The 21,170-nt window shown below is 41.5% G+C and overlaps 1 protein-coding gene across 1 annotated transcript; it reads left to right on the top strand.

Annotated features, from left to right (window-relative positions):
- The first annotated feature begins 3,075 nt into the window (after positions 1 to 3,075).
- Positions 3,076 to 20,843, top strand: cyp27a3 (cytochrome P450 family 27 subfamily A member 3). Its single transcript, XM_076264167.1, has 9 exons — positions 3,076 to 3,462; positions 7,985 to 8,175; positions 9,295 to 9,494; positions 10,647 to 10,844; positions 11,688 to 11,851; positions 13,095 to 13,261; positions 17,380 to 17,461; positions 17,615 to 17,821; positions 19,563 to 20,843. The coding sequence occupies exons 1-9, from the start codon at positions 3,193 to 3,195 to the stop codon at positions 19,719 to 19,721; spliced, it is 1,638 nt and encodes a 545-aa protein (XP_076120282.1). The 5' UTR covers positions 3,076 to 3,192; the 3' UTR covers positions 19,722 to 20,843.
- Positions 20,844 to 21,170: the final 327 nt, after the last annotated feature.

The following is a 21,170-nucleotide window of genomic DNA, read 5'->3' as shown; positions in this document are numbered from 1 at the left end:
ATCCTGGGTTTCTGGTGATTCAGAAACGGGCGTAAATGGTATCCTTTCTAGACTGACTTGCAAAGCTAATTCAAATTTGCTTACAGGTTTGTCTGGGTTCACCCAAGCCAAGGTTACTTATTTGCATTGGGTGGTAATGGCACTTTAGATGTCTTCTGTCCTTGCTCAAAATAGACAGGTTGCCTTATTAGGCTATTGAATGATGAGGCATTAGTAACATCGACTTTTCTTAAAACTGCCTATGCTTCTGGTTAGCATTTTCTTTTTTCTTCAGAAAGACCTTTTCTTACATTTATTTATGTGATGTTAAGTCATACCTGTCATTGTCAACATTTAGCTTTCTAAAAACGGGAGTTTTTTTTCGGGGGAGGGGGTGTCAGTGTTTATACCGGTGTTATACGGTAACTGGCTTTCATGTTAACTGGCTGGACTGTTTACTTTGCCTCTGGAGTTAACGTAACCGCCCCCTTTTCTTGCAGGTGTGTTCAGCTGATGATTTAGCCTCCGATACCTGGCAGTAGATTCGTCTGTTTAACTTAAGTTCAAATAGACATATTTGTGATGCTCCACTTTGTTGTTTAATAAAGCTTTACAACACGATGTGTCGGCGTTGGAAGTGTCAGGTTGTCTGTAGTAGGCTAGGCTACATGCGCTGGACCATAAATAGCCCTATGCCACCAAATAAATAAAACTAAATAAACTCCACGTGGGTCTCGAACCACTACTAAATTAAACTGCTTGCATGATAACCTGACATTTACCTACTTGCGCCACTAACCAGGCTGACATTACTTGAGAAATTGGCCATACTTATTTACTAGGCTTACAAGTAAAATAGGTCACCTAGTATTGTGTTTGTAGCAGGTTAACACAGTGGATCATGGTAACTGGCTACTGTGTTATCTCGCTGCATTGCCCAAGCCATTTAGACCTTCAAAGTATATAGGCTTAATGGTTTTTACGTTTCACTGACTGCTGGTCAGGCTGCCCGCGGCCACCTAGTCTATCTTTAGCCTAAATTGAGGAAGCATTGCTTGTCTAAAAATGTATACATTTAAAAAACTGTGAATGGCGAGGATTGAACCCGTAGGCTAGACTAAAAAGAGCCTTACCAACGCATCAACCTGTTGCGCCACATCTTATCACATGGTGAGAAATAAATTATTAAAATATATATAAATCTAATACACCTCAAACCTATGTTAACATGTCAAAACACGAACGTAAATAGCCTAGGCCTAAGTGTATCTTGTGATATTTGATATTACATCTCTTTTGTGATATGTAAAATTTTGTGTAAAAAAAAGACACATTAGACTTCTCCTGCACATTGTGTGTTTCAATGCGTGTGCGTGTTTCACGTTCGTTGTGATATGCATCAGGTTAATATGCAGATTATAGTTCTAGTTTTGTCATTCGAGTTCGAATCTTTGTTATTTATTTGCTGGCGTTCATAATAAAACACTTCACGTAGAGGCGGCCACAGCCTGGCAGCAATCAGTGAAACGTTTGTAAACTGAACCATGATAGGCTACTTTGGGCAACATTGCAAGATAACACAGTAGCAGCAGTCACCATAATCCGCTGTGTTAACCTGCTAAACACAATAACATACTAGTTGACCTCATTTACTAGTGGGCCTAGTACATATCACTAATTTCACTAAGAAATCACAACTGGTTAGTGGCGCAAGCAGGTTGGTGTCAGGTTATCATGCAAGCAGTTTAATTTAGTAGTGGTTCGAGACCCGTGGAGTTTATTTAGTTTTATTTATTTGGTGGCATATTCATGGTCCAGCGCATACAGACAACCTGACACTTCCAACGCCGACACATCGTGTTGTAAAGCTTTATTAAACAACAAAGTGGAGCATCACAATGTCTATTTGAACTTCAGTTAAACAGACGAATCTGCTGCCAGGTATCGGAGGCTAAATCACCAGCTGAACACATCTGCAAAAGAAGGGGGCGGTTACGTTAACTCCAGAGGCAAAGTGAACAGTCCAGCCAGTTAACATGAAAGCCAGTTACCGTATAACACCGGATCTGTGTTTGCATATTTAATACGTTTCATACACGTGTTTCAACACTGCATTTCGGTCGTTGCTTTTACCTTACCATTACCTTACGCATGGCAGTATCCACCAGCTGCCTGCCTGCAGCCTATCCAAAACTCCAAAGCTGCTTGCTGTCAGATTTGGTTACGAGGGAACAAGTTCACTGTATCAACAACACTCAATAACAGTTTATGTGATGTGTTAATCAATTAAATTCCAACAGCTAGTTCTGGAGTAGGCCATTCAACTAGCCAGCTTGCTTACGACGAGACTCAGGCTGCGCAGGCACCCGCTTCCTTTATTTGGTTTTTGGTTTGCCAGGTTTTAGCCTATGACAAAACGGTTGAAATTGAAACTAAGTGATCGTGTATGTATAGGGTGTATTTCATACACAATCTGGCAACCTGAATGGATCAATTTAAAATGAAGTTTGATGGCCATGCAAATTGGGATTTTTCCGGGAGAAATAACAAAACGGGAGGGTGCTGGGAGATGACCTTGAAATACGGGAGAACCCGGGAAAAACGGGAGTGTTGACAGGTATGGTTGCAAGGAGTTGAGACCACTGCAGTGGTCACCATGGTGTATGGGCAGCTATGCATCTGCCCCCAATCATAATTAATGCAGGGCAATGGGACAAAAATAGCCATACCTTCCCTGTCAGGACCAGCCAACAAGCATAACAATATATTATGCTTATTATTATTACTAATGCTAAGAAATAGCTATTTGAAACCAAGACTTGCACACACTGCCATCGTGTAGCCTAGTCTCAGGTTACAGCATACTCTTCATTTAATCATTTAATTGGTTTCAAAACATGCACGCTGGATTAAAGGCTGCAATTTACACACACAAATTAGTGGAGTGATTCTGTTAGAAATCTGCAGTAAATCCAAGTCTTGGCCAAATAAAACGGATTGTTGAGTTTATGAAGCCTGCAGTGTAATTGAGGGGTTAAGTTCTATAACAACGCCGCAGGTTATTCGAGTTCAATAGACCGAAAGGGTTAGCAGTCAGATAGGAGACTACCTCTTCTCGCGTAAACAAGGAGCCATTGTACAGAGTGCGTGTTCTCCAAGTCGGGTAGCCTACTGTAGCCTGCTTAGATCGGTGCAGTACTGTGAATAGAAAAGATGTTTAGCAGGTCGTTGGTAAGGACAGGACTTCTCGTCTGCAAACTGGACAGCGTTGTTGGGACGAAATGCATCCTGCCAGCCCTGAACGCCGGTGACAGGCGACAGGGTGCGTCTTCGTCGGCCGGTGTCATAAATGGGAGTAAAGTAAAAACAATCGAGGATGGAAATAAACTGAAAACGATGGAGGATTTAGACGGTCCCAGTTTCATTACTTCTTTATACTGGCTCTTTGGGAAAGGTTACTTTCAGACAACGCACCAAATGCAAGTATGTTTACAATGGCAAATGGCGATTAACGATTTGAGCATTAACCTAGCCTACATTTGTTATTCGTCACTTACGAACTTGTTGTCCCTTTTCGTATTTTATGTCGCTTATTAAATGTCCTATCACTGGTGTGTTGCATGTGTTTTAGGCATATCATTATAATTTACCCTTAGCCTAGTGGAAGCCTACGATATAATCACCTTTAGCTTATACATTAATATACATAGCCTAATTTATGAACAAAACAGTAGGCTAACGCAGGATAAATTCTACTGTTGTCATGGTAGGCTAAACTATGGGCGCAGTCCCTGGACGGTAAGTAATAAACCGTGGTAAAGTTGGTTTTATATTGGACGTTGGATATTCGACACATTCGAAAAATCTATTTAGCACTGACTACGAGGGTCGAATTTGTGTCAAACCAACTTTAATGTGTTTAAACAAGGCCTGCCTATATTACACAAAGCTTCTTTTGTCCAAAAACCCATGTTTTGATTTTATGAATTTTTTAGGCTGATAAAAGATTTCAATCTATTATGCGGCTTCACCTTTTGACTTACCCATACTAAAACACATCTCCTGAACTCGGCTTAGTGCCCTTTCTAGTACACAAAGCTTATTTTTCCCTAAAACCTACTCTTTGATTTTATACAATTTTTAATGTTGAATGTTTCAAATCTATTATGCGGCTTGCCCTTTTGACCTACCCATGTCAAAACACATCTGGTGAACTCGGATTACTGCTCTATATAGTACACAAAGCTTCTTTTTCCCAAAAATCCATTCTTTGATTTTATAAATATTTTTTAATGTAAAAAAAAATGCTTTAAATGCTTTAAATCTATTATGCGGCTTGACCTTTTGACCTAACCATGTCAAAAGACATCTGTTGCACTCAGCTAACTGCCCTTCATAGTGCACAACACTTCTTTTTTCCAGAAACTCACTTTTTGATTTTATATAAATTTTTTACTATTCAAAAATGCTATAAATCTATTATGCGGCTTGACCTTTTGACCTACCCATGTCAAAACACATCTGTTGCACTCAGCTAACTGGCCTTCATAGTACACAAAGCTTATTTTTTCCAAAAACTCACTCTTTGATTTTATATTAATTTTTGACTTTATAAAAATGCTATAAATCTATTATGCGAATCGACCTTTTGACCTACCCATGTCAAAACACATCTGCTGCACGCAGGTAACTGCCCTACATAGTACACAAAGCTTATTTTTTTCAAAAACTCTTTCTTTGATTTTATATTATTTTTTTACTATTCAAAAATGCTATAAATCTATTATGCGACTTCCCCTTTCGACCTACCCATGTTAAAACACATCTGTTGCACTCAGCTAACTGCCCTTTATAGTACACAAAGCTTATTTTTCCAAAAACTCACTCTTTGATTTTATATTAATTTTTTACTATTCAAAAATGCTATAAAAAAGAAGCGTTGTGCACTATGAAGGGCAGTTAGCTGAGTGCAACAGATGTGTTTTGACATGGTTAGGTCAAAAGGTCAAGCCGCATAATAGATTTAAAGCATTTAAAGCATTTTTTTTACATTAAAAAATATTTATAAAATCAAAGAATGGATTTTTGGGAAAAAGAAGCTTTGTGTACTATGTAGGGCAGTTAGCCGAGTGCAGCAGATGTGTTTTGACATGGGTAAGTCGAAGGGGGAAGGCACATAATAGATTTATAGCATTTTTGAATAGTAAAAAATTTATATAAAATCAAAGAGTGCGTTTTTGAAAAAAAGAAGCTTTGTGTACTATGTAGGGCAGTTAGCCGAGTGCAGCAGATGTGTTTTGACATGGGTAGGTCAAAAGGTGAAGGCACATAATAGATTTATAGCATTTTTGAATAGTAAAAAAATAATATAAAATCAGGCCATCCTTAAAAATATTTTTGTTTGCAGTAACCCGACCGACCCTGTCAATTTAGAACCGACCCAAATATTTTTTTTTTCCCCCTTTTAGTCCGACCAACTTGCCGGTTGTAAACTTGCGTTAATACCGACCGATTGTTTTTTTTTACTCTAAACAACCAATACAAATGCAATAAAATAATATTTCTTTTAGTAGGCCCAAGTATTGTGAATATAAATTGCCTACATGCAAACGTAGCTCACTTAAATAAAACCCTGTGGCGTCATCTCTACACCATTGGTTTTACGCATGTCACATTATGGCCTACGCTTCGTTTCATTCACACAAACTGATAACGCTTTTACTTGGCACGAAGTTCTGGAAGAACTGTGGCCAGATCTTTTCTCATCCCTTCTCCCCCTAGTCTAACGGTGACCGTGTCGGAGTATTGAAATTGGTTGTGGTCTATTCAGCATTTCTCAAAATATGGGTCCGCAACATGGAGACTGCTGGTCCGCGGAGTCGTGGAGTGAAAGTAGGCCCGGTGCTTCATCTGATAATTTGCTGCGCAGTTGATCAAGAAACCGCGGATCGACGAAAAAAGAAAACAAACGTTTTTGCTATCGATGTCATTAAACATGGAGCCCTACAATTAAGTGGTGGTATGAGCATTCATTCAATGCGCGTCTGCGCGAGAGAAACTGAAACTAATCGATAACGTTGGTATCAAAGCTCCGCTTCAACCTGTTGGAAGGCTATTTATTTAACGAAACTTAATAGAACGACGTTGTTTTTTGGAACTTCCTTAGAAACAGAGCAGAGACTGTATAATACACTGTATAGCATTGAGTATTGTATAGTCAAATTTCAATATAACGTGGCCAAGAGCTATTGTAGCCTTCTTTCTGGGTACATGTAGATGAGCCCTATGACCCCAAAGTCTGCCATGACCGGGCCTCAGGTCAAAGAAGTTTGAGAAAGGCTGGTCTATATAACCTGCATCAGAATGAGGTTTGCAATGGTGCGCCTGAAGGCACGGGTTGAAGACCCAGTCAGTTACGTCACGATATGCACATTTGTGTAAATTCATTCTTACATAATCACCATGACCAAAATTGTACTTTTTTTTTTACTTTGAATCTTGGAAAAAAAAATATTGACCTACCTACCGACCCATTTTTATTTTTTTTTGGCTGTTACTGCAAACAAAAATATTTTTAAGGATGGCCTCAAAGAGTGCATTTTTGAAAAAAAGAAGCTTTGTGTACTATGTAGGCCAGTTAGTCGAGTGCAGCAGATGTGTTTTGACATGGGTAGGTCAAAAGGTCAAGCCGCATAATAGATTTATAGCATTTTTGAATAGTAAAAAATGTATATAAAATTAAAGAGTGAGTTTCTGGAAAAAAGAAGCATTGTGCACTATGAAGGGCAGTTAGCTGAGTGCAACAGATGTGTTTTGACATGGTTAGGTCAAAAGGTCAAGCCGCATAATAGATTTAAAGCATTTAAAGCATTTTTTTACATTAAAACATATTTATAAAATCAAAGAATGGATTTTTGGGAAAAAGAAGCTTTGTGTACTATATAGAGCAGTAATCCGAGTTCACCAGATGTGTTTTGACATGGGTAGGTCAAAAGGGCAAGCCGCATAATAGATTTGAAACATTTAACATTAAAAGTTGTATAAAATCAAAGAGAAGGTTTTAGGGAAAAAGAAGCTTTGTGTACTAGAAAGGGCAGTAAGCCGAGTTCAGGAGATGTGTTTTAGTATGGGTAAGTCAAAAGGTGAAGCCGCATAATAGATTGAAATCTTTTATCAGCCTAAAAAATTCATAAAATCAAAACATGTGTTTTTGGACAAAATAAGCTTTGTGTAATATAGGCAGGCCTTGTTTAAACACATTAAAGTTGGTTTGACACAAATTCGACCCTCGTAGTCAGTGCTAAATAGATTTTTCGAATGTGTCGAATATCCAACGTCCAATATAAAACCAACTTTACCACGGTAAGAAATAAAGCACTTTTGTGTCCGTGCGGCACTGCAAGAAGGGAAGTAGCCTAAATTATAGCTATAATTGGAGAGTGAGTTATAAATACTTTTTCTTATCAACAAATCAGTACAGAACAGGAACAGCGCAGACAATGTCCAGCTTCCTGGTCGTTTTTAATAACCTATAGATTTAAGATAATAGACTATGCTCTAAGAATTTGTAGGCTAGCCTACTCTGAAAAAAATGACTTTTTGCATGTGATGAACCTGCTGTATGAACTGCTACTCTTCCAACAGTGAAAAAAATGACTTTTTGCATGTGATGAACCTGCTGTATGAACTGCTACTCTTCCAACACTGCAAGACTGTCTTAGATCAGATGTCCATTGTGGAATGGGGGCTGCTAGAATCAGATTACAGTAGTAGTTCCTGGTCCTTAGCGAATAGTGAAATAAACCTCATTGTATGCCATGCATACAATGTTGCATGTCTGAACTTGTGCACCTTCTGCCTAATGCATTTGTGTTGTATACAAATGCACTGGTCTTAAAATGATATAGTTTAGGTTTATTATGAAAGCTGTTAGGCTACTGTCCCCATTACCAGTATCTCTACTGTCAAATAACTGTGTCATGCGCTCATGCTCTATCACCATCAGATTGAACACAGCAAGATCTACGGTCCGCTGTGGAGGTCTAAGTACGGGCCGCTGGTGATTGTGAATGTGGCCAGTGCAGATCTGATTGAGCAGGTGCTTAGGCAGGAGGGACGGCACCCCATCCGCACGGATATGCCCCACTGGCGAGGCTACAGGGAGTTACGGAACCATGCCTATGGCCCCCTCACAGAGTGAGTGACCACCAGGCAAGCCAGACACACAACACCTCACAAGTCACAAAACTCCACTCGGACACTCTGGAACACTGCCATTCCAAAGCCCTTGTTCCATTTCTCTCTGTGTTCTGTAGAAGCACATCTGATTCCATTAGTAAAGGAAAGGGCCAAATCAATGGGATTCATTGATAAATACAGAGAGGATCTATGTAGGTCATAACAATACACTCAAATTTGGCTTTTGATGTGGTTGACGGACTTATTGATTATTCATAAAATACTCACATTTCTCCGTGACATACTTTTTTGTCACTTCCTGTGACACCAAAACCACAGCTCACTGTGGGAGTATGTTTCGTAACCTGTCGTTGCACTCTGGTGTTGGTATGTGCAGAGAATAGGTGTGTAGCAGTTATTTTACATGGTGAGTCATAAAAATGTCATTATCAGGTCTTTGTACCTAGTCTTGATGTCCGGTACTGAATGTGTTTTATTGTGTAAGTGTAATTTGAAACTGACCCACATGTTTATTGAACTGGTTGAACTGAAAGTTCCAGCCGAGTTAGTATGTTTGTTTTACAGCCACAGCTTGCAAGGCTTTGTATCCATGCCTATCCTATCCTCTAACATGAGAAGCCCGCTTACCCTTGAGTAACCCTTGTCTCTTAGACCAGTGGTTTTCAAAGTGGGGGCCGGGGCCCCCTGGGGTGCCGCGAGGGGGTGCCAGGGGGGCCTCAGCAAGTTGGAAGGAAAAATAAAAGCAACACATAAATACATTTGAAAAATACAATGCCATTATAATAATTTGTTGCATATCTGAACATTATATTTTCCATGATAATAACTGGGAATAATAGTAGAGTGATAGATCTCATATAGCAGAAAGCCCCAAATGCAATTTTTACACACTGTATGCTCCATCGCGAAGTGCTTGTGGCTAAAATAATTATTAGGATTATCTTAATGTATTTTTACATATGCCGTAGTATTGTCGATGGGTTAAGTAACACATCAAAGGGGTCCTTGGCCAGAACCTAGTGGTATTTGGGGGGCCTTGTCGTGGAAAAGTTTGGGAAACCCTGTCTTAGACAACAGAGCACCGGACAATAACTCCATTGTGCTCCTGTGTTCTAGAATGGGGGCGAAATGGCAGAGAATCAGAAGCATTCTGAACCCCAGGATGCTGAAACCCAAGCATGTGTCATCGTACACCAATGCCATCAACGAGGTGGTCAGGGACTTCGTCCAGAAGGTGGACTGGCTCCGGAAGACTACAGGGGACGGAGTCATGGTCAATGATTTGGCAGGGGAGCTGTATAAGTTTGCTTTTGAAGGTAAGGCAATGGGTGTTTCAATACTAGGCAGGCAGGCTTTATAATTGAGCTGACCAGTAACCGGTGAACCACTATCAACCAGTGTGTTGATGACATTCTATGCACTTCAGTGGAGGTTTGTGACTGTAAAAAGTCTTAGTCTGCCCCACAAAGGCCTAGTTTTTCATGCCTGCGCTGCAGACTACACTAGTTTCAAACAAATGGACTGAAACCTATCCAGGCCTTACTTATTCATATGCCTTAGAGTTTAGTCCTTGGCGTAATTGTGTTCTACATCATGACTTCAGTGTACCTTAACCCTTCGGTCTAGCCATCGTGTCAGTGCACAGTGTACCGCTGTCTCCACTAACTCTAACTTCATTCATATCAATGTACAACTACATTCTAGGATATGTCTTATCTCATCTTATGTCTACATGCCAAATAGTTCCTCTGTCAATAATCTCAAGGCCACAGGTTTTGTCAGAGGTTACGACATAATTGTGTTTCTTGTGAACTTGGCTGAGTGCAGCAGTGTTTTAGTCAGCTCTGCACATACATCATTTTGTTGTGCCCTTGAAGGCTGATACAGACAGGTCCTTGAAGAGTTGATCACACTTCCAAGTTCACCTTTCAAGGTTGAATCCTAGTGCCTGGGGAACCCTATGGGAGGCAGGTTAAAGGCCGCACACAGTGATATGACACTGCAGTCTCCTGGAAGTGACTCACTCATGATGTGCACACATAGATAGACAGAGTAAGCTCTGAGACTCCTGCATGTTTTGCATTTATTTTTTACAAAGCAAATGGCAGGGCTGCAGAGAAAACACTCACAGATGTATTTGGTGAGCTGGTAAAACTCACAAATAAAACATGTAATGTACATGGCTGACATGTAGATAGGGTGATTGCTTCATTTTATTTCTATATAATGTTTTATCAACCAAGCTAGGTTTTTTGTTGGTTAGGTGTTGTTCAAAGGAACTGTTAAAATCCCTATATATCAAAATGCAAATATTTAAGGGACTGTGTGTGTGTGTGTGTGTGTGTATAGACGGGCACACACTGTTCTTTCTATTTGACAACTCCCCATATCATCTGTGACACTGTGACATGTGGTTTTGGATTTCAACCAAATGCTTAGTGAATTGTGGTCTGTCTCTCCTGCCGTAGGCATTTCCTCTGTGCTGTTTGAGACGCGTCTGGGCTGCCTGAATGAAAAGGTTCCTGAGGAGACTGAGAGGTTCATCTTCTCCGTGGGGGAGATGTTCCGCCTCTCCCCCATCATCGTGCTCTTCCCCAGATCTCTCTGGCCTTACCTGCCCTTCTGGAAGCACTTTGTGGCCGTCTGGGACCACCTATTCACTGTTGGTGAGACAGATCCCCATCACAGATAACAGATCAGCCACTAATGTATGATATCAATCAATTAAAGCTGCAGTTGGCAAGATTTCTTTGATCATGTTCACTGAAACCGACAGAAAATCAGCCGGTTTTAGAAAAAACCCCTGTTGCCAAATAAAGCCTGTTATTTGTTTGGCAAAAATCCACAGCTCCCGGTTCTTCTGGTCCAATCAGAGCAGGGCTGTGTGAGATCTGACTGTCAATAACAGTCTGGTGCAGTCTGGTGCGCACTGACGAGCACAAACTCGATGAGAGGGTGCTCGCTGGTAGTGGGGGAGGGGCATGAGAGTTGTAAACATTCAACATTTTGTCCCCTCAATCTGTCAGACTTGCTAGATGCAGCTTTAAGTCATTGATGAACTAACCGCTTTCGTAATGTGATAGGTAAATCACTATTGCCAATTCAACTGTCACTAGGTGAATCACTATAGTAAGGACTGCCAAATTACTCATGTCCCTTTAGCCTGAGGTCTAGTATGTTCAGTGCTGTCACCTACTCACCTATTCATTAGGGCTGCTAGAGGGTGTTGAGGCATGCACAGGGAACCAGCTAAGATATTTCAAAGCTTCATCACAGTAAACTCAGAAATACAAGTTTGTATTCTCACTTCTCACTTCTCACTCTTTTTCTTTCTTTCTCTCTCTCTCTCTCCTTTCTCCCCATCTCACTCTTTCTCTCTCCACCCCCCCCTTTTCTCACTCTCCTATCCTGTTTTGCTTCCATTTATCACTTTCTTCCTCTCTCTCTCTCCTTCTTTTTCTCTCTTTCTCTCTATCCCTCCCTCTCTCTGTCCTGTCCCTATCCTCCAGCGGAAGACCTGGTCCAGAAGAAGATGGAGGAGATCCAGGAGCGTGTGAAGAAGGGGGAGCCCGTGGCCGGGGAGTACCTGACACACCTGCTGGTCAGCGAGCAGATGTCCGTCCACGAGGTGCTGGGGAGCATCACCGAACTGCTGCTCGCCGGAGTGGACACGGTGAGACAAACAAGGGGGACAAGGAGACGACAACAACAACGACAACAACAACAACAACAACAACAACTATTTGCATTTCTATAGCACTTTATCTAGGCTCCCCATGTGCTTTACAGTGTGCGGAGAACCTCACTATCCACCACCAATGTGCAGGACCCATGGCGGCCATTACGCACCAGCACATTTGACTGTATATATAGGGACCAGAACGCTCACCACACACCAGCTTGAGGTGTAGAGTGAGTAAGTGAGTGAATGAGTCAGTTCCACTGGGGGGTGACATGAAGAGGGGGAAAGGGTGACAGTCTAGGGTGGGAAGGAGAAGTGGAAAAGGGAAGAAGAGGAGAGGTGGCTCTTATTGTAGTTTGTAGTTAGGGTGGGAAGGAGAAGTGGAAAAGGGAAGAAGAGGAGAGGTGGCTCTTATTGTAGTTTGTAGTTAGGGTGGGAAGGAGAAGTGGAAAAGGGAAGAAGAGGAGAGGTGGCTCTTATTGTAGTTTGTAGTTAGGGTGGGAAGGAGAAGTGGAAAAGGGAAGAAGAGGAGAGGTGGCTCTTATTGTAGTTTGTAGTTAGGGTGGGAAGGAGAAGTGGAAAAGGGAAGAAGAGGAGAGGTGGCTCTTATTGTAGTTTGATGGTGAGAGACACATGGGGGACAAGGCCGAGGCAGAATGTTTCTCGTTAATGTTACTAGGTCGCCAGGAGACACACTAGCGATGCGGCTTTGCTGGGGAAGAGGGGAGAGGAGTGGAAAGTGGAGACAGTGAGAGAGGAGAGGAGAGGGAGGAGTAGGGAGTGTCAGAGGGAGGGGAGGAGTAGGGAGTGTCAGCAGAGGGAGGGGAGGAGGGGAGGTATGTGTGTGGGGATGATTGATAACAGCCTGCGTGTGTGTGCATGTCCGAATACCTGAGCATATATACACAACACATGCACATGCAGAATGCACATCAAAAGAATGTGTGTCTGCACAAATACCCAAACAAGATAACACACACACACCAACACATGCACACCAAAGGATCATATGTGTGTACACTCAAACACATGCCCAAACCAGTTAGATAACACACACATACACACACTTAAATGTCTTCTTAAATGTAAATGGAAAGCACAGAATTTAAATATGTAATATTTATCCAAAAGATTTTTTCCTAATATCCTATAATTAATTGCTCCAATGACTCATCCTCTCACTCATCTAGTCTCTTGTATTGACCTTTAAACCCTGACCTTTGACCCTCTGCAGACGTCCAACACCATCTCCTGGGCGCTGTACCACATGGCGAGTGAGCCGGAGATCCAGGAGCGGCTGTACCAGGAAGTGGAGAGCGTCTGCCCGGGAGACAAGGTGCCCACCAGCGATGACATCGCCAGGATGCCACTACTGAAGGCCATCATCCGAGAGACGCTTCGGTGGGTGACATCACATTAGTGATCACAACTGATCAGTGAACAATAAACTAATAAGTAAGGGGCAGCCGTGGCCTACTGGTTAGCGCTTCGGACTTGTAACCGGAGGGTTGCCGGTTCGAACCCTGACCAGTAGGCACGGCTGAAGTGCCCTTGAGCAAGGCACCCAGCCCCTCACTGCTCCCCGAGCGCCGCTGCTGTTGTTGAAGGCAGCTCACTGCGCCGGAATTAGTGTGTACTTCACCTCACTGTGTAGTCTGAGTGAATTAGCCTAGAAAAGGGTCAAAGGTGGAAGTAAATACAGCAAAAGCATATTTGGTATCATTTGAATCATAATTTTTTGTAGATTAAGAATTTGTGGTGCCTACAGTGCAGATTTGTACCGAAAAAAATATATAGGGCTTTGAATGGAGCATGGCACAATGATTTTTGGGCCAAAAACGTATGTTAGTACATCTTAATATTAGCTGATATCTCTTAAGCCTATTGAAAGATATTCATCAAACTTGGTCTACTTACCCACTACAAGTTGTCAAAGAGCTGGCAAGACAATTTAGGTCTTGAGGTCAAAGGTCAAGGTTACAAGGGCCCGGGGTCACACAAATAACTCACATGCAGTATTTGGTTCATATCTCCAAAGCAGACTGATGGATCTTCATTAACTCTAGTACATTTATTGTCTATACCAGGGATTCCCAAACTGTGGTACACCCCCGGTGGTACGCGAGCTGCTTCTAGGGGGTACGCGAGATGAAAAGGACTATGGCGGACAGGTGTAAAATGAAAATTTTAAATCTTTTGTAATTAATTTATGAATAAATACATAATTTCGAATCAGGTCATAATGATATAGAAACATGAAATTAAAGGATATCATTTATAAACTCTGTATGTGTTCATCAAAAAAAGGGCAGCTTATTAAACATAACGCCTGGAATAGCTAATAGAATGCGTTACTTTTGAATGCGTTGGATGGTCCGTGGTCCATGGGGGGAAAGTTTTGCGGATATAACAGGTTTTTGAAAACAACAAAAACAGAAAGGAGGGAAGGAGCAAAGCTAGGAGTTATTTCAGATGGGCAAGAAAGGTAACATTAAGCTAGGCTTTACATTTAACAAACTAAAGGTAGCCTAAGTTTAGCCTTTCTAGGCTGTATAGCCTAATGTTGTCCAAACGAATACATCCTTGTCAGGCGTTGTTGTAGGCCTATTATAAGATATTGTATGTGGATGTAGTTAGGCTACTATGCAGGCTACTTTTCATAACTTTTTAACTGACCAAATGCACGCACCTAAAACCGGGAAACGGACAAATATTATGGGTGGGGGGGGGGGGGGGGGGTATAGAATGCGTTACGTTTTTATGTGTTTATGTGTCGGATGATGGGGGTACGCGAGCCGAGTCGGAATCTAGCCGGTGGTACGTGGGGGGAAAAGTTTGGGAACCGCTGGTCTATACAAGTTAGATGAACTTAGGGACTAAGTGGGGTCAAAGGTTAAGGTCAGTTTCATCCCCTGACATACAAGGTTATAGACGGTGGAGACATGCTAATCAACATGCCATGTTCAATTCAATTACTGTAAATATAGTGAACTTTTTTTATGTTGCACAACATCTACTTGGTTGTTTTTGACATGGGGAGTCCCTATCTACAGCACAATGAGTTTAATACCCCTCCTTATAAGAATCAAGTATCTGATTGCAATTACTGTAGGCAAATGTGCTTAGCAGTTACATAAGTGAAATACTTCCACTAGCATAGTCATGACCTGACCAATATCTCTTTCAATATTGCCCGTGCAGTCCTTTCCACAGTACAAGCAGTGCTACTTCCAGCTGTAAATTATAGCTTTCTCTGCTGTTGTAACTTTCCATAAGTTAGCATGGCTGTTAACTGTGGCCCTTGCTATTTTTCCCTTCATGGACAAGGCAATTTCTGTGACCCTGAAGACTAGCATTGTCTTCCAGTTTTGATGTTAGTAATGTGGCATGTCCGTTGTTATCTGTTCAGTTGAAGTTTGGGGTGGGCAAAAAATAATATCTAAATATTTTGGAAGATTTTGACGGTAGATATCAATAATATAATTAAATACGAATTTGTTACAAGCCACCTTATAATTTCTTACAAAGCACATTAAGGGACACAAAGTATTAGGATAGCAGTTCATTTTCTAAATTTTGTTTCTGAAAGATGAGATTGTTGTAAGAAGCAATATTTTCCCCTGGGATGAATATCAGTATTTAGTTGTGCTCAGTACTGTCTTGATTCATTATTTTCCATTTCACTGCAATGGACTTTTTAGACTAAACTGACTCTCGCCAGATGAATTTCGTTCCGCCTAGCTCCACTAATCCATCTGGGATCGATCCATTGGAGTGGAGTAAACATTGGTCTAGTGTTATCCAATTGCGTGCAGTGAGATTTTCAAATGCATGCTTGGTGCTGCCCCTCGGGTTGGGCCATTACATTGTTCATGGCCAGACCCTTAATCTTTCTAGATTACCAGGTCTGGATTTTCCAGGCTTTCCCTACAGATGGCTATACTGTACACTATATTTTATACTCCTCAGAGCCCTTGAGAAGTGCCACCCTCTCACCCCCTCTCCCTCAACACCCTTCACCAATCAGTACCAAGCAGGGTCGCTTACATTGGTGGAAACCATCTTCCCATCATGCATAAAACTATATGCAAACCTATGTAATGCATAGGTAACATATGTAAAATAGTGTAGCCCTAAGTTTTTTTGTTTCCTTCCAGTTTAGTGAAATAAGGCCTTATCTTATTCTCTTCCTAGCTAGACAGGCCCTAACTTGTGAGGCACAGTGGCCTCCTCATCCCTGTCCTGTCCAGTTCTTACCAGCTTGATAACACCCCCTCTCCCTTAACCATGTAAGGAGGAGATCCTCTCATCCTGGTACCCCCAGTACTTTATGAAACCCATGATTACATCCCTTCACATCCTGAAAACCCACCATAATACCTACTAGAATCCTAGGTAATATCAGTCCGCTGCTGCCGTTGCTTATATGCCTACTACCAACTTCAGTTGATCCATGATCTTTTATGCCTTATTAGTTCATTTAGGCTTAATTAACTGTGTTGGGTTTAATGAGGATCCTTCAATCTGCTTGAAAGGTATAAAACAAACATTGCATGTCAACTATGACCTCACGTGACCTTGACCTTTGACCCCAAGACATTAAACACCTACTAATTTCATCAAGAACTTATGGTAAATAAGTACACCAAGTTTGGTAAAGATCCTTTTACCAGTATAGGAGATATCAGCTAATATCTATATGTGATAATATACGATTTTGGCCCAATAATCATTATACCATGGTCCATTCAAAGCTGTATATCTTTTTTCTGGTACAAATCTGCACTGTAGGCACCTGAAATTCTTAATCTACCGGTACATGAAATTACGGTTCGATTGATACTAAATATCCTTTTGCTGTATTTACTTCCACCTTCAACCCTAATTCGCTCAGACTAGTGTGTTCACTGTGTGTTTCACTAATTCACGGATTGGGATAAATGCAGAGACCAAATTTCCCTCACAGGATCAAAAGAGTATATTTACTTATACTTACTTACTTAATCAATTACTAACCTGAGTAATTACTTAGTAATAGGCTTATGCAAGAAAAAAGTGCTTCTTAGTGAATTAGCCTGGTAATTGCTTAAAATATGGACAGAATCCTTCGATGCTATTAACCAATTATATAACACCAAACGTAACCTATCCAAGCTGAGGATTACAAACAAAAGTGAGTGGGTGTGCGTTTGTCATCTAGTGTTGAGAGTGTGTGTAAGTGAAGTGTGGGGCGGTGGTAGTGTAGTGGTACAGGAGCTGGGCTAGCGTGCAGTAGCCTGAAAGTTGTCGATTCAATTCCCGGCTTCCACCGTTGTGCCCTTGAGCAAGGCACTTAACCCCAAGTTGCTCCGGGGACAATGTGATCCCTTGTAATATAGCTGATATATGTAAGTCACTTTGGTCAAAAAGTGTCTGCTAAATGTAATGTAAATGTAAAAATGTAAATGATTTTGCAGCGTTCTGTGCTGAAGGAAAAGATTAATTTCAATTTCATGACTAACTGGGCATTTCTTTGTCAGGTTATACCCTGTGGTGCCCGGGAATGCCCGCATCACTGTGGAAAATGAGATTGTGGTGGGCGGACATCGCTTCCCCAAACAGGTCAGTCGTGGTTAGAGGCTTCGGGCCTCTTGTCTCCTGTACAGCTGAATCACAGCTGTGGCCATATCCTTCACACGGACACACACACGCATTACTTAATCAATTAAGCAAGTTAGTCGTAACGTAACTGTTCCATCTGCTGTGACCTGGCAGACCCTGTTCCACCTGTGCCACTACGCCGTGTCGTACGACGAGAAGATCTTCCCGGACCCGCATGCCTTCCTGCCTGAGCGCTGGCTCCGTGGCGCCGACAAGCAGCTCAACCAGCACCCCTTCGGCTCCGTGCCGTTCGGGTTCGGCATCCGGGCCTGTCTGGGCCGGCGGGTGGCGGAGCTGGAGATGTACCTGGTCCTGTCACAGGTGAGAGCAACCATACGTCCAATGTCTCAGGCTCAGTCGGTCAACTCAGTCAGAATTCAGCACCTCCCTTGGTTAAAAAAAGACAAATGAAAAAGTCTAAGTTTAAAGCAGAAGTCAAAGTTTAAAGATGCAAACTCAACATTTTGAATGCTGCTCAGTGTTAAAGATGCATTATGAAGGTTTTTGCATAATGAAGGCTTTTGCTATTATCACTCCCAACTTGTCACATATCGATGAGTAGAGATTATAGGCATCAATATGTGACAAGATTGAGTAGAGATTATAGGCAATCTTGTCACATATCGATGCCTATAATCTCTACTCAATCTTGTCACATATTTATGATGATAGTTATAATCACCCCTTGTCGTAATTTTTCAACGTACTGGATACTTGTTTAGCATCAGTTTTCAACATTCCGGGATAGTCTGATTGACTTACATGGTGCATAATGTCAAAATGTGTTATTAATAAGCCAGTAAGATTTTTGATCATTGACAGCAGGGTTGCAATAAAAAGATCTATATTTGAAGACCTGCATCATTAGTCTGATGAATTTATGTCAACATTTGGGTCAGTTTGCATTAGGAAAATACAATAACTGCAACCATCAGCCAGCACATTTATTTGGATCAGAAAGGCCAGGGAGGCTACCTGGTGTCACTGCCCTCGAGTAACAGCTGTCCACCATCACCATGTTGGTTTAGTCTGCTACCATAAGGCCATATGATTGCACACAGGGAGACCTTCAACTTTGGTCTGGACTAATTTGTGCAGATACACTGATGATAACTGTGCCTGTTGGCAATGAGATGTCAATGAATAACTCAGCCGGCTCTGCAATAAATTGCAACGTGTCATTTTAAACACTAACACTACCTCAGAATCATATGCTGTGAACCAGCAGATAGGACCTTAAAGGAAAACTAATGAATATCTATCTACAGTATCCATCTTATGATCTATCTATATCTATCTATCTATCTATCTATCTATCTATCTATCTATCTATCTATCCATCTAGCTAGCTATGTATCAGAGAGAGAAAGAAAGAGGGAGAGTGAGAGAGAGAGAGATGTATGATGTACCTTGCAAAGTGATACTACAACTCTCAACATTACTGTAAATACCACCAAGCTGTATCCACATAGAACATAGAATGTGATGTAAACTGAATAGGCACCAAAATTTAATAAACACTAATACTGTGTGGTATTACATAGCACTACTAGCCTGGAAACCAGTCTGAATTTACCCTGAAATACAGTCTGGAGTTGCTCCATTTACAAGTGTGTATGCCAGGTTAAGATGATGTGATAATGGTCAGGTAAACAATAGGGAAGCAGTCATCCACGTCACCTGAGCAGTGAGCATGCTTGAGTTGATTCTGTTTTCAATAACATCGCTGCTACTGGAGAATCGAGATGATTAGATTTCGCTATTGCGTCTGTACTGTAATAAAAATATTGGCAGCACATTAACAGGAAACGGCGATTAAGGCATTTGACATTCTCAAATTCTGTGGGAGGGGTTACTCCAGGCTGGCTTCCAAAATCATGCCCAATAATGAAATCCAAATGGCGTACTACAAGACTCAAATTGTGGAAAGAATTTGTGCAGGTGTGCCGGGCTATATCTAGACCAGGCTGTGGTACTACAACACTAATGTAACAGATGATTACTTGGGATCCATCTCATTGTCTGTCTACTAACCACCACTTGGTTCATTGTGTCTTTGTAGTTGATAAAACATTATGAAGTACGCCCAGATCCTACTGGACAAATCGTCAAGCCAATCACACGGACTCTTCTGGTCCCGGCGACGCCCATGAACTTGCAGTTCTTGAACAGGGGAGCAGCAGAGGACGAGCCAAGAGAAACTACGCACGAGGCCATATGAACTACGTCCTAACGCATTCCACACACAGCGTGGAAGTAAAACAAACTGTGTATATTAGTTGCTATGGAGATTTGAAAAGTTTGAACCTGCACAGTCTCTATGCATTGGCAGAAGATCCATTATATTGATTGCATAGTGCACAGTTTAATGCTGCTACCCTAGCCACTCTCGCCACTAAGCACTTGCTTTGACATTTGGATTGACTGCCAATAGGGGGTGCTGACGAGCACTGGCAAATAGGATAATTGTATTTCTGTGTTTTTGATGCTCCCTGATGGATCTGTTGCCAGAAGCCCTTTGTTATACAAAGGGAAAGACATTCTTTACTGTTGTGACCACTTTAATGTTTTCATTATTTTTACTTTGTAAATATAGCTGCTTATTTCAATTCTGTAACTAATTGTTTTATTGTATTTTTGAATGGTGACCTGGACTGGATGATATTAGCCTGGCTAACGTCATACCCTCATCTCAAATGAGACGGGGTCTGGGAACTAGACATTCATTTTCTCGTATTTGAAACGTGGTTTACGAATGCCCAGAGCCGTTTATTGGGCGCTACGAATGTCTATCAAATGCGTCTGTACGTGGCTCATAACGGCTACGGTGTGTCGTCATCGTCTTACTGCCCTCCCTCCGTTCTGTGATTGGTCCCCTAACTGAGGCGAAAATTTCCATGGTATCCAGGCTGCCTAGCAGCGTGAATTAAATCGCGCGTGCATAGCAGCATGGGAAAACCCAGGCTAGGATGATATAGTATGGCCTCACATTTATCTTGTTTTCCTGTTCTCTGCCCACTAAACAAGACTGTGCTTACAGTATACTGTGGGCCCATCCTGGGCATTTTAGTGATATATTTGTCTATGAGGACCTAAAATGTGCCTTTAAGATTGTGAATATGACTTTACGGTCCAGCGAGCACATGGATGCACTTTGTTTTTAGGCCAAGGCTACTGATATTTACCTTTAACGCTGCCAGCGGATGTTAAACATTTAAAAAATCTTAACATGATAGTATGCTCTTATCATAGTATGCTCTTATCATGTGGTCATAAACCAGGCAAAACAGTATTGTTCATGATTACAATTGTTCAAATATTAAATTATATTTTATGAATGTTATGAATGTCTTACAGCGATTCTTTTTCTTATGGAGAGGGGCGGGGTGAAAAGCAATTACAAAGAGCATGAAATAGCATGCTTTTCTCCCAGGAACACATGTTTGACCCAGTTATTTATGTAAAATGACAGTCAGGATATAAGTGAATTAGCCTAAATTAAAGCTTAATCATGGCATGGCAAGGTGTATGCTTCTTACAATTATCAGGACGGGTACAACTACAGAAATGGGAGAGTACATGTGTGCATGTACAAGTGTGTGGGGCATCTGAAAGAACTGATTAGGTCATCCCTAATCAGCGTGGTTTGGACTTGGAACAGGATCTTATG

Source organism: Alosa pseudoharengus, unplaced genomic scaffold, assembly GCF_046254945.1.
Source record: "Alosa pseudoharengus isolate Yale_2024_CS ecotype anadromous, Long Island Sound unplaced genomic scaffold, YU_APseudo_1.1 YU_APseudo_1.1_scf_3, whole genome shotgun sequence".
Taxonomy (NCBI): domain Eukaryota; kingdom Metazoa; phylum Chordata; class Actinopteri; order Clupeiformes; family Clupeidae; genus Alosa; species Alosa pseudoharengus.
The sequence above is the reverse complement of the archived record's forward strand: the minus strand, read 5'-3'. Positions and strand labels throughout refer to the sequence as shown.